Raw genomic sequence first — 17936 nt, forward strand, 5'->3', positions numbered from 1 at the left:
ACACTAACAGATTAAACTATACATGAATCGCGAGACAAGCGGCAAGAGAAGAGATTTTTTGGAAAAAAATACAGGTGAATGAGCAAGAAGGCAGAAAAAAGAAAAGAATTCATGAAGAAAAAGAGAGCATGACAGGAAAGAGGAACCAAAAATCTACCTAACAGCAAACTAGAAAGCTCCTGCGGTTCCAAAAACAGGAGGGGCCTTTAATTTCATAACCGCAGTGCCCCACTGCGGGACATTAATGATAAACTCTTTATGGTTGTATGGAGGTAACAAATATTGTGATAATAAAAAGGCAACATGAAACTTTGGACATCTATTAGTTCTAACATGTAAAATGTTTTAAACAGAGCACCGACAAAAAATATCACAAGGGCCCTGCTCTCTGACCAATGTGAAAATTATGATACAAAGTGTTCCACAAAATAATGACACAAAAGCATGTCAGCAATGAATTATGTACACACAATTGTAGTGAAAATCCAGAGTTAGATAGAATTATTTTTCCCTTATACAGACTGGTACCTGCAATGTGTGGCTCCTCCGATGAGAGGACACCTCCCTTAAAAGGACACTTTCTGTTGTCCAGTTGTCTAATATCTTGACCAAAATATACCTGTCATGAAAGGACACCTGCAATGTAGGGACACTTTTGGCTGGTCCAAAGGGTGTCCTTTCATCACAGGTACCACTGTAGGTAAAAGAAATATTAATCAAAGATGACAGAACACTTGGACTCATAGTGCAAAAACAACAAAAAACACACACAAAAAGACGACCAAGCAAACACATAAGGTGAAAGACAGATTTAGAAAAGAAAAATATCTACTAAATTTACAAGCAACCCTTTACAAGTGCACTTTCATAAAAAAACGAACTAACATATTTTTATTAACAAAATCAACAAATTACTTTCTAAGCTATTGCAATCCATTAATACAAAACCCTCTTCATAAAACAATATCTTCTTGTAAACTTTTGTAGCCGCAGTAATGATATATATTCACAAGAACAGCTGACCCAAAGGCAACATATTCCAGCATCATTTCTGATATCCTACATTGTGGACAACACAAGCAATGTCAGGTTTAATAATGTACAATAGGTGAAAATGCACACCACAATAAAACTGCATGAATGTAATTCAATGTCATGAATAAGATTATGAAAACAATATCTGGTACAGTACAGAAGTCACCTTTTCCTCAGGTACAATTAATGAAATAATGTACGAGGGCTGTTCCATTATTTTATTTAGAATCCAGGCTCCTGGCAATATGGCGTTAAATACAAAATTATGCCGTCAAATAATCGACTTTCGTGAGGCTTGACACAAACAATGAATTAAGTTCCAGAGTTATGTTGTTTTCATATGGTCGACTCGGGAAGATACTCACCGCGCAATGTATGAGATTGCGTCATGAAGCTCAAATTCGCGATTTTGGAGCCATTATTTACAATAACTACAAAATAAGGGTTAAAAGAGGCCGATTTGGTGAAATGTTTTGCAATGAACGCTCATTGTAGAGCCGTGGTGTAAAACTGGCACAGCAATTTCAAACCGGGTAGATGGAGCCTCGAAAATGATCGATACCACCCTGGTCTATTCATTTCATCCGTAATTCTCGAAAACGTTAGCGCTGGTGAACAGATAATAAGAGAAGATCCCTTAATCATAATCAGGGAGATGCAATATTCCCTTGGCATTAAAAGCTCTGTATTTGAAAATATTTAATGGCCCCAAAGCGATGTGCCGGTTGGGTACCACATGATTCCAGTGACGGGCAGAAGAGGGGTAGGGCAGAGTGTTGCCTGACAATACTTGAAAACAAATCAACAATGACTAGTCCAAATCAACATGGAATATCGTCAGTGATGACGAAACCTGGGTTAATTAGTTTCACCCTGAAACCAAACAACTGTCGTCTGTGTGGGTGTTGAACCAGGTGACCCAACCCCTGCCAAGTTCAAATAACAAGAAGCACTAAAAAACTAATTAGCATCTTTCGTCGCTTTACTTTCTTTATTTGGTGTTTAACGTCGTTTTCAACCACAAAGGTATATCGCGACGGGGAAAGGGGGGGAGATGGGATAGAGCCACTTGTCAATTGTTTCTTGTTCACAAAAGCACTAATCAAAAATTTGCTCCAGGGGCTTGCAACGTAGTACAATGTATTACCTTACTGGGAGAATGCAAGTTAAAGGACTTAACATTTCTTACATAACTGCTTGACAAAAATTTTAACAAAAATGGACTATATTCTATACAAGAAACACTTAACAAGGGTAAAAAGAGAAACAGAATCCGTTAGTCGCCTCTTACGACATGCTGGGGAGCATCGGGTAAATTCTTCCCCCTAATCCGCGGGGGGTTCTTTCCTCGCTAGATCAACCATTTAGACACTGTGACTCTTGAGGACAGGCATGCAGTCACATCTGACTGCTGTGTTCCCCACTAATGGTCGAAAACAGTCGAGGCTTTGCACGAACACCATCCAAACACGGTTATTCGAGGGCTTAAGCTGCATAATGCTTTTGCGACAACAGATTTCTTGGCACCAAAGGGAGCACTGCTGTTGTTGCATCCACCCTATTTTCTTGACATCTCCCCATGCTAGTTCAACCTGTTCTCGGATTTCAAGAAATAGCCGCGGAAACACGATTTGAGAGCCCTGAAGATTCTGTCCGAGCCTTCACGAGGGCCATGCATACAAGGTGTAGCTGATGTCACGTGGTCCCAGGCCTGAACGAGGTCGTTTGAGAGGATGGCCAGTTGGGTGTCGGCTGCAGGGGAAGGATTGGTTTAAACCATGGCGTGGTTAGATTGTTGGTATGTGTTTCTGTTTCTGAGATTCTAAATAATTATAGAACAGCCTACGTACTTATATGTAATAGTTTCTATTTACACACAAAAAATATGAATTTGGCCTTGAGCAAATGTTCCATACAGAATGATTGTGATGATGGTATTGCACATATTTACAACAATTACATTTTCATCAGAAGAATGTCAAAACACTAGCTTATTGATTTCAAAGGGAATCGGGGCAATTAATTGAAAATTCCAACTACACAACTTCTGTGTGAAATGATATTGAATATGTAGTCTATGTGAACGCCAGAACATAAATAAAACTTATCAAGTCTTGTTATTTGTTTCCTAATTGTTCACGAGTTAACCCCACATCTCAATTGCAGTCACAATTTCTGCATATACACTGTAACAAGGAACGGAAAAAAGTAGACCCAGAAAAGAGTTTAGCCTAGTTTAAAATCAAGTTAAAAAATCACTGACCTGACAGAGATTAATATAATTGCTTAAATTTAATTTTTCCGATAAATTTGCCAATATTCCAGACAGTCCTTGGAGTCATCGTTCTCTCTACCGTAAAACAGTTTGGCATTATTCTGCCAAATTGATGGCAAAATTTGCTGTAATTTGAATTAAGTTTACTGTCTTCCCTATAGCTGCTATAAATTAAGGCAAACAACATCCATAACCTGCTCAAAAACACTCTGATTGCCACACTCGTATGTGATTTAGTCCTATATACTGATTAACAACTATTGTCCAAGCATTACCAATTATTCAACTCACCTCTACCCCATAAAGAAATAATGTTTAGCAAATGTTGATGGTACAACAGAAACAGCCCAAATGACTTTCAAATATCACAAGTACATTTTCAAATACTTGAATGGACTTCAGACAGTGCCTAACATGCAGTTGAGGTACCGTATTTGACGGATTACAAGACGCACCGTTTTAAAAGCCGCACCCCAGACTTTTTAACAAAAAATTGGGACAAGCCACGTATAGGCCGCGTCACTATATTAGTCGCCGTCGAAAAAAATATAATCAGATTGTGTCAATCAATCAAAACAACCGGGCAAACGAAAGTACGGTATTTGGCAAAATCGGCTCCGAGAATAAACAAGTGAAACAAAGAAGAAAAGTGAAAAAATTTGAAGAAAAATATCACACACACAATTTGTAACCAACACACACATGTAGTCTCGCCCGGAATAAGCTTTTTTGGGATGATTTACGACTTTTGCGCACATTTCGAGCAGACGAAAACACAACATGGCGGCTCTCGCTCCTCCAACTATCGCGAGACACAAAAAAACGAAATCTCGCGCGCGCGAGATCCTAGGATAGCGTACAGAGAAACACCGGATGTATCAGCTGATACATCCGGTGTTTCTCTGTATGCTATCTTGTCACGACGACTTGTTGACAAACGAAGATTCGCGAAAGAAAGAGAAAAGCGCCGAGTCTTGAGTAGAGAGCTAATAAAGTACCGGTAATCGCTAATCGAGCGAAATGAAAATCCGCGGCTTCTTCCATAAGGTGAATGCTATTCAAGTTTATGTAACGTTTTAGCCGCATCTTTTTATAAGCCGCAATGCCATTTAAAAAAAAAAAAAGTCGCGGTTTGTAGTCCGTCAAATACGGTACATGCTTCAAAACTGGCAGAAATATCAGTTCAAACCTTAATATTAAGGTCTGTCCAGTACAGAACTTAATGTAATTGCTAAATTGTATGCCTCAGGTCTTCTCTGACCCACTTAATTATGAAAGAAGGCCAAATGGCATATAACCAGCAAACACCTAATAACTGAAATATAGTGGTGGTATATGCATGTACCTACAATGAAAGGCCACATTCCGGACCAATTAAAAATGACCCCACATTGCAGGTGGCCTTTCATGACAGGTATTTTTTGTGTAGAAATAACAGAGGGATCACAGATGCACAGGTGTCCAGTTTCAAAGTATGTACCTCTCATCGAAGAAGCAGCACATCACAGGTACTACGTACTCTACTTCATAACACCACAGAACAATATTTTGAATTATTCCACAATACTGTGTTCATTTCTTGTGTGTCGATCAACAAAAACTTTGAACAATACAGGTATCTTGTTTAAAAAAATGAGAACATTTTAGCATAAAATTATCTCAAAGTACATAATTACAGTTTAGTCAGTGATTGAGACACCCAAACATTACACCAGCAAATAAAAATCATGCGTAATAAACAATTATTCATCAAATATATTCATAACTCATGGTTCTGATTACATGTGAATAATTATTCACTTTCTTTGTAATTATGGGAATCAAGCAATGAGTAGAACACTTTCGTAACCAGCTTATGAAAGTTGTAGAAATGAAAACAAAACATTTTATTACAAACTGCACACACTCACCAACAAATTATCATATTTACAAAAAGAAACTTATTTCATGGAGAAATATATGGGTCAAAATGTCATCACAAATCACCGGGCTTCAAGCAAAAGAAGGAAAACCAAATCAACCAGTGTCATGCATGCATGTTCCTCCTCCTGGCCGGCATGCATACACCAATGAGGATTGGCACTTTCACACATGCACACGTAGCTATGCTAGACATTATAATATGTTTGATGGGTTGTTGACAGACCAGCTTTTTTGTTGGTCCGAGGGGGAGCATATCGTCTTTTGTTTCATATTTATTGACCAAGGCCGAAGGGCGCGGTCAATAAATTTGAAACAAAAGTCGATATGCCCCCCGAGGACCAACAAAAAAGCTGGTCTGTCAACAAACCATCAAACATCGTTTTTGTCATCATTTTGGTAGTGAGAAAATAAGTGCACAATCAACCCAGGAAGCCATGCTTTGAAACACGGGTTCCGTGCTGATAACCACATGAGTACTGGTTTGATAACCACTGGCAATCAAAGCTGGCGTGTGAAAGCAACTTTCTGTGTTTTATTAAATGTTGGGATGAATATGTCAGGTTTGAGGATGCACAGTTCTGTAGGTTCATCTCGGTATTCCACCCCCTCGGCTTTCTGTTGTAAATATTAAGCTGAGTGATCGAATGTGGAAGCTACGTTTGGTCAAAGGTCACAGAAGATTTGCGTCGTGCAGCGAAGGAAAGAATCGCGATCTTGTTTCCGACTCAGTACCTCTTTGTTTTTCATTAGACCTGTCATTCTGCTTGCTCGGCTTTGTTAGATGTTTGCATATCTTGTTGCTATTTTCTTTGCTTTTATTATTGTTTCTTATTTGTGCTTCGTTTATCGATACAACGTCTTGTGCACGGGTCAAAATGTGTGTGTCAGGGGTCGTTTTACTTGAATTTCTGTGTATCGAAACACAGATACACGCACTCCATGACTCTGTAAGAAGACAAAACATATCGCTAGGTTTCATTTGTTTTTGATGAATGTATGACCTTTCATGAAGTAGTTTTGTTTTTTGTTTACTTTTGCCAGTTTGCCAGTTCGTTTTTTGAACTTTGCAAAGCAGTGTCGTGTCGTCTGTTTAGATCTGGGGAAACACCAATGAAAAGAGCCGAAGAATCCCCGAGCGTTTCTATTGGGTTTGCTTTTGATTATCCATGTATAACCTGCTTCCTGCAACTATGGTAACCGGGGATTTATTGCCTGGGGAACATGAGATTTATTTCCCAGGTGCTTGTGAATGAAAACTCGTGAACATGATGACAAGTAAAGATACATGAGCAAACTCTGAAAGGCAATTGTAAAAATCTGATATTCTGGGGAGAGGGGAAAACGATTCCATGACACAATCTGTTGACAAATACATTTCCATGACACATTAATTGGTTTAAAAAGTCTTTTACAAACAACTAATTCTTGCTACATTATTAAATGAGATTGTGCAACTAGTTCACCTCGACATCACAAACCACACAACTACATCTGTCCTAGCTGCTCTCCATTTGACCCAATAAGACATCAATTAACACATCATAATGAGTATGTCAAACAGAACAGAAATAAAACTGTGGAGTAAAGTCATGAAAAAAGTGACATCCAAAACTGCATCATATTATGCATAACATTATCACAATGCTGAGCAGCTCATGGTCCATGCTTGTTCGCGCGTGTGTGTGTGTGTTAGTAATGCATGCAGTGCTTTCATATAATTTTGAAATTAAAAAGTATTTAGGCACTCGGACCTGCATGTACAGATTGTGAACTTTTAATACATTTTAAATCTACACTAAACAGATAAGTCCAAATCACCCTTGAACTGAGTGATCAACACAAAATCTTCTATTAGAAATATCCTTGTGCAACTCAAGAGTACCTACCACCCCAAATGAACACTTTCCTTGCAAATTGACTGAGATCAGCCTAGGGTTTATAATCAGGATCACATGCAAGTGAGAATCTTATTCAACACATTCACCATAAATAATCAACTGGTCAATCTTGATCCACTGACCGACATATGTCCAGAATTTTGAATTTCTGTTACTCAGGGGAATTGTTATTGTAACATTCATTGAACTTCAAACATGTTATGCTTTCAAACATTCTGAATGTTGTGAAAATATGTCGCTGACCAATGATCAGAAACAGAATAATCACCCAAGAACTCCTCCAAAGATGGAGTACGGTTGCTTATATGCTGGGGGTGTTGATAACGGCTATACACGTAATCTTCCCATTTGGATGACAGCTAGGGTTACATACTTATTTGTACCTGAAGCTGCCCCGTAAATGTCAACCGCCGGTATACGCTCCACAACAACATTACCCCAGGATCAACCTCAGTTCTCCGACATCTTACTTCCAAGACAATATTTTCCATATGGCCTGGATATTTAACATATATAATGTACACTGTCAACTCTTTCATGTCAATTGTTCTTTGAAGAAAAAGTATGGGAAGCTTCTAATACAACAAAAAGAAACAAAAACACTATCCTAAAACAGTCTTTCTTTCTTTCTTTCTTTATTTGGTGTTTAACGTCGTTTTCAACCACGAAGGTTATATCGCGACGGGGAAAGGGGGGAGAGGGGATAGAGCCACTTGTCAATTGTTTCTTGTTCACAAAAGCACTAATCAAAAATTTGCTCCAGGGGCTTGCAACGTAGTACAATATATTACCTTACTGGGAGAATGCAAGTTTCCAGTACAAAGGACTTAACATTTCTTACATATACTGCTTGACTAAAATCTGTACAAAAATTGACTATATTCTATACAAGAAACACTTAACAAGGGTAATTAAAAGGAGAAACAGAATCCGTTAGTCGCCTCTTACAACATGCTGGGGAGCTTCAGGTAAATTCTTCCCCCTAACCCGCGGGGGGTTCCTAAAACAGTCTTTGACCATGCATATGTAGAAACACAGACACAAACACATATAAGGACACTGGCCAAAAGCACACACACACACACACACACACACACACACACACACACACACACACACACACACACACACACACACACTGTGTGACACACATACACACACTCATACAGACAGAAAACACAGACACACAAACCACACGAAGCCACCTACACAGAATGGCAATTATATCTGTAATGTTCTGACAGCTGCACTAGCTGTCAAAAGAACACGTGAAGACCGTAGGAAAAGTAGATAAAAAGCAGTACATCAATATCTCATGTTGCTGGCTGTAGCAGCCACACAATGGTCTCATCCTCGCGTGAAGGCTTGTACTTGATGCCAACCCGAAGATGGTATGTCATCAAGTCTCGGAGCGATGAACTTCGCTTTTGTTGTCGGTTGATGTAGAACTTGTTTGTCTGTGAGGCTGATTTGTGAACAACAAATGTAATCACTTTTCCTCGTAACCTGAAAACAGAACAGAACCTCGGTTACCGATCAATATTATGGAAACAAAACAAAACAAAACATAATTAAATAAAAAGGAAATATGCATTAATTATGCTAGCTAATAACTCCTCATTATCTCAATTATATTCATTGGGAAGAAAATAGGTGTACAGATTTAGAAATAGTCCAAACAACTCAAGCTGCAACTGAAAAATATATTTAATTCAGTGGAACACATCCCCCCCCCCCTCCTCCCCCCCCCCCCCCCTACCGTCCGGACATCTTTTTTAAAAACAGCAAAAAATATGGAAACAAGCACCTGGTGCAAGAAGCAGAGAATCAAAATAGATGACACTGAAAATAATGAACTTAAAATAATTAAGAAAACTGCTGATACAAAATGTAAACAAGTTATGAAGCAAAATTAATCAACTTCTAGAGAAAAAAGTTCAGAATCTGATACATGCATGTACACGTACATATGTAAACTAGCAGAAAAGAAGAGTGGGAAAATGAAACATTTGGTAACAATAACATTAACATTTAACATTACAATGCAACAGAATTCTCATTTATGGTGGCTTTCACTAACATTCAACAGAATTCTTTTGTGCGTGTGTGTGCATGTGTATGTGTACGTGTGTGCGCACACATTTGTGTGTGTATATATTTGTGGGTGCAATCGTATATGTGTGGTTGTGTGTGTGAGTTTGTGAGTGTGGTTGTGTATGTGTACATGTGTGTTTGTGTGTGATTTTGTGCATGGTTTTGTGTGTGTGTGTGTGTGTGTGTGTGTGTGTGTGTGTGTGTGTGTGTGTGACTGTGTGTGTGTATCAGGGTGTGTGTGCCTGTGCATGTTTGTGTATGCAAGTATAAAATTGTAGACTTACAGCACACAGATAGTAGGTCGCTTGGCAAGGGCCCAGTACCAGATGACATACGTTCCCTCATTCCTTCGATTAGGTCTTACAAGCTGTATCACCTGAAATCATTCACACAGTCATGAATTTCAAATAAAGATCCTTCAATATGAAAACAGGACGGGCTAACACAAAACCATAACCCAATACTACGTAAAGCTCCAATATGATAATTAAAAGAAAAAAGTCAAATGCTTACGCGACTCCCCCTTGTTATGTTTGATATAATTGACTCACATGCGAAGCAAAAGTGAGTCTATGTACTCACCCGAGTCGTCCGTCCGTCCGTCCGTCCGGAAAACTTTAACGTTGGATATTTCTTGGACACTATTCAGTCTATCAGTACCAAATTTGGCAAGATGGTGTATGATGACAATGCCCCAAAAAACATACATAGCATCTTGACCTTGCTTCAAGGTCAAGGTCGCAGGGGCCATAAATGTTGCCTAAAAAACAGCTATTTTTCACATTTTTCCCATTTTCTCTGAAGTTTTTGAGATTCAATACCTCACCTATATATGATATATAGGGCAAAGTAAGCCCCATCTTTTGATACCAGTTTGGTTTACCTTGCTTCAAGGTCAAGGTCACAGGAGCTCTTCAAAGTTGGATTGTATACACATTCTGAAGTGACCTTGACCCTGAACTATGGAAGATAACTGTTTCAAACTTAAAAATTATGTGGGGCACATGTTATGCTTTCATCATGAGACACATTTGGTCACATATGATCAAGGTCAAGGTCACTTTGACCCTTATGAAATGTGACCAAAATAAGGTAGTGAACCACTAAAAGTGACCATATCTCATGGTAGAAAGAGCCAATAAGCACCATTGTACTTCCTATGTCTTGAATTAACAGCTTTGTGTTGCATGACCTTGGATGACCTTGACCTTGGGTCAAGGTCACATGTATTTTGGTAGGAAAAATGTGTAAAGCAGTTCTTAGTGTATGATGTCATTGCTAGGTTTAGTTATTTGACCTTGACCCTGAAGGTCAAGGTCATGTAAAGGTCAAGGTCAAGCATGTGAGTTGTATGGGCTTTGCCCTTCTTGTACCAGATGACATACGTTCCCTCATTCCTTCGATTAGGTCTTACAAGCTGTATCACCTGAAATCATTCACACAGTCATGAATTTCAAATAAAGATCCTTCAATATGAAAACAGGACGGGCTAACACAAAACCATAACCCAATACTACGTAAAGCTCCAATATGATAATTAAAAGAAAAAAGTCAAATGCTTACGCGACTCCCCCTCGTTATGTTTGATATAATTAAACAAGAAGGGCAAAGCCCATACAACTCACATGCTTGACCTTGACCTTTACATGACCTTGACCTTCAGGGTCAAGGTCAAATAACTAAACCTAGCAATGACATCATACACTAAGAACTGCTTTACACATTTTTCCTACCAAAATACATGTGACCTTGACCCAAGGTCAAGGTCATCCAAGGTCATGCAACACAAAGCTGTTAATTCAAGACATAGGAAGTACAATGGTGCTTATTGGCTCTTTCTACCATGAGATATGGTCACTTTTAGTGGTTCACTACCTTATTTTGGTCACATTTCATAAGGGTCAAAGTGACCTTGACCTTGATCATATGTGACCAAATGTGTCTCATGATGAAAGCATAACATGTGCCCCACATAATTTTTAAGTTTGAAACAGTTATCTTCCATAGTTCAGGGTCAAGGTCACTTCAGAATGTGTATACAATCCAACTTTGAAGAGCTCCTGTGACCTTGACCTTGAAGCAAGGTAAACCAAACTGGTATCAAAAGATGGGGCTTACTTTGCCCTATATATCATATATAGGTGAGGTATTGAATCTCAAAAACTTCAGAGAAAATGGGAAAAATGTGAAAAATAGCTGTTTTTTAGGCAACATTTATGGCCCCTGCGACCTTGACCTTGAAGCAAGGTCAAGATGCTATGTATGTTTTTTGGGGCATTGTCATCATACACCATCTTGCCAAATTTGGTACTGATAGACTGAATAGTGTCCAAGAAATATCCAACGTTAAAGTTTTCCGGACGGACGTCCGGACGGATGTCCGGACGGACGGACGACTCGGGTGAGTACATAGACTCACTTTTGCTTCGCATGTGAGTCAAAAACAAATCGATCATCAACTGCTCTAGCTCTATAAACAATCTGTGATCTTGAATTTTGAAGAAGGCCAATCAAATTTGCACGATGTCCGGAGATGATCAAACCCTGGAAGTGTGCCAAGTTTTGGTGTCGTTAAGGGGGGTTCTAGTCTGTATATGTGTGTCACTAAGTTCCTATTCGACTTTCGCAGGATCTTTAGTTGCATATTGGTCTTTTTGCCATTTTTTTGCATTGGCACACAAGGTCGGTACGATTCTGCCTGCTAAGAGTCTGCACTGAACATCGACTGTAAAAATATTCAGAAAAAAAGACCTGCTAAACCTGGGCCACAAACCCAGGCCGATACTGATGAACTGGTTACAAAGTTAGCGCGCTATGCACTGAGCTATGGACCCACCCGCCCTTAAAGTTCTTATCAATCCCCCTCCACCCATCCCGCCCCCCCCCCCCCCCCACCCCTTCCTTATAGGGCATCCTAAATTCTACTTCTGTACAGATGAGTATCCCCTACACACCTCGTGCTCCTCCTGAAAATTCTGCCATCCATCCAGACCCTGTAGTTCATCCCTCACAAAGTTGGCCTCGAAGTCTTTACGCGGGTTGTTGGAGATAGCCACGCGCAGACTGGGGTGATCTTGCCGAGTCTGTGGGCGACGTCGTTGTGGATGCCGAGGATTTTGCAGCTGTGGTTGAGCCTCCTCCCCTACTTCCTCTTCTGGAGCTCCAGATTCCTGCTCTACTATGGGGCAGGCGTCTGTTTGAAGACTGCAAAATACACAAGTAAGATGTGATAATCTTCGTGTACACTACATTGGGGTGTGCACGTTAAAGATCCCACGATTGACAAAAGGGTCTTTCCTGGCAAAATTGTATAGGCATAGATAAAAAATGTCCACCAAAATACCCATGTGACTTGGAATAATAGGCCGTGAAAAGTAGGATATGCGCCGAAATGGCTGCGATCTGCTGGTCGATGTGAATGCGTGATGTATTGTGTAAAAAATTCCATCTCACACGGCATAAATAGATCCCTGCGCCTTGAGTCCGAGTCTGGAGATACGCGCGCGATATAAGACTTCATATATATATAATAATCTTACAAGCGTGTTGGTACGTCGTACATGTAGTCTACTCCCTGTTATGGTATGGGTCAACTGAGCCTTGATCCACTTAAAGAATGCAAAATGCAATAGACGAATAGTCACTGGGACCCCCCTTTTCAGACCCCGCCCCCCCCCCCCCCCCAATTTAGGAATTCCTCTCTTTCAAGACCTTACTTTTAAGATTTTCTCTTCACAGTCTCTGTAAATGTACGCCCATTTTAAGACTTTCTCATTTTTAGGAACTGCATGATTTTCTCAAAAGTTTTTGAGGTCTTAAAAGGGGGGTTCCACTGTACAAACAATAGGCAATAATCGCAGGTGTGCTGGTGCGCCTTGAACCAACTGTTAAGGCTCCTAGGGCTACCATGAAATACACCGTTTTTCTCTTCAAGTCATTTGACCACGTCAACATTCTTGAAACGAAACTGTTTGTGTTAAAATTGTGTGTGCATTTGCTTGAATGTATATAAAATAATAGTACAAGTATATGATAAAAAAAAAGGCTTTTAGATTGACTTAGAAAAAAATATTAAATGAAAACTAGGCAAAGGGATGAATTGAAACATGTTTAAGTTCGATCATGAATGTCAAGCCAATTTCAAAACTATTCATCAGAATGATTTGAATTTTTGCGGAAATGTTTAAGCCATGCTGATAGATTTTTGTGTGTTCTACAGGCTATAAGCTCTAACGAAGGAAAGGTAAAGAGATACAACTGTTGACTTTGTGGGTAAAAAATGTCTGAAAACTTGATTTTTTTTATCTCTTTAACCTTCCTCTTTAGAGCTTGATGCAACCATGGCCAAAAACACAAGATTCACATTTGGAGGCCAAGCCATGCAGTGAAACAGGGTTGAGATTTTAGAGCTAATCTATTATAGCCCTAATAATTAAAAAATGCTATGTGAGCATAGAGGTTCACAAGAGTATACCAGGAGACTAAAGTAGCCACACGCCATCACAAACAGTTCACCACAATTGACAGATGTCTAACCAGCAATAACGTAAAAGAAAGGTCTTAAGCTACTATAAATAGCCAACATTGCTTGCCGGCAGACAACTCTGTCAGTGCAGAGGCTGCTGTGAAGGGAGACTACTGCATCACCCTGTCACATTAGGACCCTATTTTCTCAGATTTTGGGAAGACTTAAAGAAGGGTTCTGCTGCATACAGAGTAAACACAGTTGTTAAATCAAAAATACCTTCTGCGATTCTTCGGACGCGACAGCTCATCATACTCTGAGGGTAGTGACGGCGATCCAAGGACATCGTACTGGCTTGGGGATGCAGCATCTCTGTAGTCCTCTTCTAGTTTCCCAACACCCCCCTATACACAGAGAGACACTCCTTAAACAATGCTGATTCAGTGTTGTTGCCAGCCTAAGAAGACAATAGGTCATTTGGACCTCCCTAAAAAAAACAATAGGTCCAAATGTCCTGGCTTTAAAAAAAACAAATTGTACCGCCATACCTTTGATACATGCAATGCAAAATAACTTACAGTCCGGAGTTAAATCTATCTTTTTACGCAAAAATGACAATAAAGCCATTGAACAATGATAACACTTTATCTGATTCTCACAGAAATTAGTGTCGGCGCTCATGTGCTGATTTTTGGCAGTGCCCGGTGTGCGAATGTAGGGATCCTGCCTGATCTTCGCATTACAATGTCGTAGTATTATATTGATGAACTTTCCGCTGTTTGCGCCGTTTTCGGTAAATAGGTACACCGGCTGGATCGGGTATTTCCGTAAACGCAGCCTCGAGCCTGTCAATGACGACAAACACGAACTCGGCACCGAGTGCATTTTCACTCGTAGCGAACATGAGCATTTCGATCGGGGTTTGTTTTCCGACTTTGCAACTCCCATTCCATTCACTGCAGACCTTGTCCGCATTGTACGAATATGTATCGGCAGTTGACCACCAAAACGTAAAAACTATCGGTCCATCGACCGGACAAGGCTAGGCCCAATGCGTCAAATTAGAAAGGAATGCGTCAGAGACCGAAGACCGAGGCCTGGCAACAACACTGCTGATTTAATCCCTTCATTCAACTACATGTACCTTAATTTGAGGGTGAAAGTCTTCACAGATCTCAGCGCTGTAATTCAGGAATTCAATTTCACTAGTCCAGCTTAAAGAGAATCAATAACAGAAAACAGATTGTAAATCTTCATAAAGGACAATGGCAAGGGAACACAGACATTTCTTGTTACTGCAATCAACAAAGAGGTTTATTTTCTTCATCAGACAGATGACAGGCAGAAAGGCTAGCTGAGACAAGACTGTGAGACAGATAATAATAATACGAATATTTGTAACGCACACATCTCACCAACAGGCGACTCAAGGCGCACATACACTCATTCACACACACACGGAGACTTAAAGTCACTATTACACACACACACCATCAACCATTTAAATATGTACAGTTATTCAGGGTGGGATGGGGGTGGGCAGTGTAGAATGCATGGATTATTTGGAAAAAAGGAATGTCTTGAGTGCAGATTTGAATGATTCGATGGACTGTTGTTGACGGAGGGGGAGAGGTAGTGTGTTCCATTGGCTAGGTGCTTGGAAAGAAAATGAGCGTTGACCTGCTGTTTTGAGTTTGGTGTGGGGGATGTTGAGCTTGAGGGAGTCGGCAGATGATCTGAGTGCTCGTGAAGGGACATAGAGAGAGAGAGAGTCAGAGAGATAGGCAGGGGCGAGACCATGGAGGCATTTGTAGGTGAGAGTGTTGATTTTGTATGTGATACGGGCAGGAACGGGCAACCAGTGGAGCTGATTTAGGAGGGGGGTGATATGGTCTCTCTTTTTCTTTCGTAAGACAAGACGGGCAGAGCTATTTTGAATGCGTTGGAGACGAGAGATAGAAGAAGAGGGAAGACAGATGTGAATGAGCAACACCAAAAACATGTAAAAACTGTGTACCAAACCAAACAATGAAAGAGTGAACGTTATTATCCAGCTACACCATTAAATACATGTACCACTCGTGATAACTCACAGATGCACCAGCAGTTCCACTCCCTGGGTAGGACTTGGAATGAACGAAGGGTCTTTCTTGGGTTAACGCCATACCGGCCATCTACAAAATAGTTAGAGATGGCACTTGGAAAATTACACAAGTTCACAACAAAAGAACACTCATGTCACTAACAAAACTTTTGTCTACGACACTCGGCATCTTGGTTTCAAGGTCCTTCCAGCCTCTACTAAGACCACTTAGGTTGACGTACTTGTGAAGACTTCGTTTTGTCTATAACTAAAGTTCCACAAACTTACCTTTCTTGATTTTCTTTTTACTTCTGTCATCGTGCAGTTCTCTTCAGTGGGAAAAATTATATTACTGACAGCTATACATCCTTTGGGCTAAATTGCATTAAAGAAACACACTTGTATATATATACATGTACGACCTTTCATATGATGACAAATCCACTTGTAGCTATCAAGATCCTTTTCAGGAAATATTTATACCAACAGTTGCCAACAGGAAGCATCTATATGTGAATAAACAATCTATTGTAAAACACTCTCACATACACATGGGTCACAATACAAAATAACACACACACACACACACACACACACACACACACACACACACACACACACACACATAGACACACACACACACACATACACACACACACACACACACACACACACACACACACACACACACACACACACACACACACTCTTGTTGTTTTGACACACTCTAGCTGCTCTTTTTTTCAAGCATGCATTCAAATTATAAACACACACATAATGCACACCCTCAGTCGAGTTGGGTGACATATTCACAGATCACCGACAGCTACACCCAGACAGACAGACAGACAGACAGACAGACAGACAGACAGACAGACAGACAGACAGACATCATGCACACCGACAGACAGACAAACAGATAGATGTTCACACACCCAGCAATTCAGACATGCTCATCACACACATCAACATTCACACACAGCAACAAATCAACCGACACATTCAGACAATTAGTCCGATGGACAGACAGACAAACAGATCTGGCCCACATGCATACCTGGCTTTCAAGATTTGCTTCAGATCTGGGGCGATCAAGCTCCTCCTCTGCATCCGTCACCAGTCCTCTAGTAGGTGCTGTGGAAAAATAATAATAATACAAGTTTGACCAAACTGACTTCTATGGAAAATACACTCAGCTAATAAAGTGAATCCCCCCCCCCCCCTCTCTAGTAAGACCTAAACAAATCTAAGAAAATCAGGTCTTAAAAGGAAGGAGGTCTTAAAATGGAGGTTGATGTTCAAAGGTCTTAAAATGGAGGTTGATGTTCAAAGGTCTTAAAATGGAGGTTGATGTTCAAAGGTCTTAAAATGGAGGTTGATGTTCAAAGGTCATGAACAGAAAATTTGAAAAAGTAAGGTCCTAAAAGGGGTGAAGTCTCAAATTAGGGAACAATAATTAGTGACCCTCCACCACGGAATGAGTCGGATGTCACCTCGCAGGGTTTTGCGCTAGGCCTTATATATGTCTGGGGGCTGTTAATTAAGGTATCAGTGTGAGGATCACCTTAATTAGTCACAGGCTTATAACTCGAAAAGTTTTCGCTCTTTTCTAAAACAGTTTTCACAACTGGATATAGAGTTTCAAAAATCTCTTTAAGAAAATGTAAAAATATAAAAAATCATGCAAAGGTGACATGCGACTCGATCATTCCGTGGTGGAGGGTCACATATGATGGGTTTTACAAGGGGGTGCTATGGGGTGGATCACTTGCATAGTCAGTATAGTTGCTGCCGGCATTAGGACCAATTTGTCGCTATCATCGTAGGTTTGAGGCCAAAGTACGGCAAGATGTTTGTGTATTTACCAGAGTTGTTCATTGGATGGGGACAGAATCGCACCACGTGTACCCAATGTGTGCAAATGAATGCAAAAACAGCAATGTGCACATTAGAGATCCCGAGTTTTCAGCAAAAGCCGTGGGTACTTGGTAACTGAGTCACAGGTACCCTAGCAATGGTTCCATGTCTTTTGAGCGCCAACATTTGAGCGCCAACATTTGAGCGCCAACATATGAGCGCCGCAACATTACAGCGCCGCACATTACAGCGCCGCACATTACGGCGCCGCACATTACGGCGCCGCACATTACAACGACGCACATT

The 17936-nt window shown here is 40.3% G+C and overlaps 1 protein-coding gene across 1 annotated transcript in view; it reads right to left on the reverse strand.

Moving 5' to 3' along the window:
• Window positions 1–238: 238 nt before the first annotated feature.
• Window positions 239–17936, reverse strand: part of LOC138964317 (uncharacterized) — a 29162-nt gene continuing 11464 nt past the window's right edge. The window contains exons 6-11 of the mRNA XM_070336232.1: window positions 16831–16907; window positions 15784–15864; window positions 13970–14094; window positions 12180–12429; window positions 9510–9601; window positions 239–8637 (exon numbers count right to left, since the gene is read on the reverse strand). Coding sequence (XP_070192333.1) covers window positions 8445–8637; window positions 9510–9601; window positions 12180–12429; window positions 13970–14094; window positions 15784–15864; window positions 16831–16907 — 818 coding nt within the window. The 3' untranslated portion in view covers window positions 239–8444. The remainder of the gene's footprint in view (window positions 8638–9509; window positions 9602–12179; window positions 12430–13969; window positions 14095–15783; window positions 15865–16830; window positions 16908–17936) is intronic.

This window comes from Littorina saxatilis, linkage group LG4, assembly GCF_037325665.1.
Source record: "Littorina saxatilis isolate snail1 linkage group LG4, US_GU_Lsax_2.0, whole genome shotgun sequence".
Lineage (NCBI taxonomy): Eukaryota > Metazoa > Mollusca > Gastropoda > Littorinimorpha > Littorinidae > Littorina > Littorina saxatilis.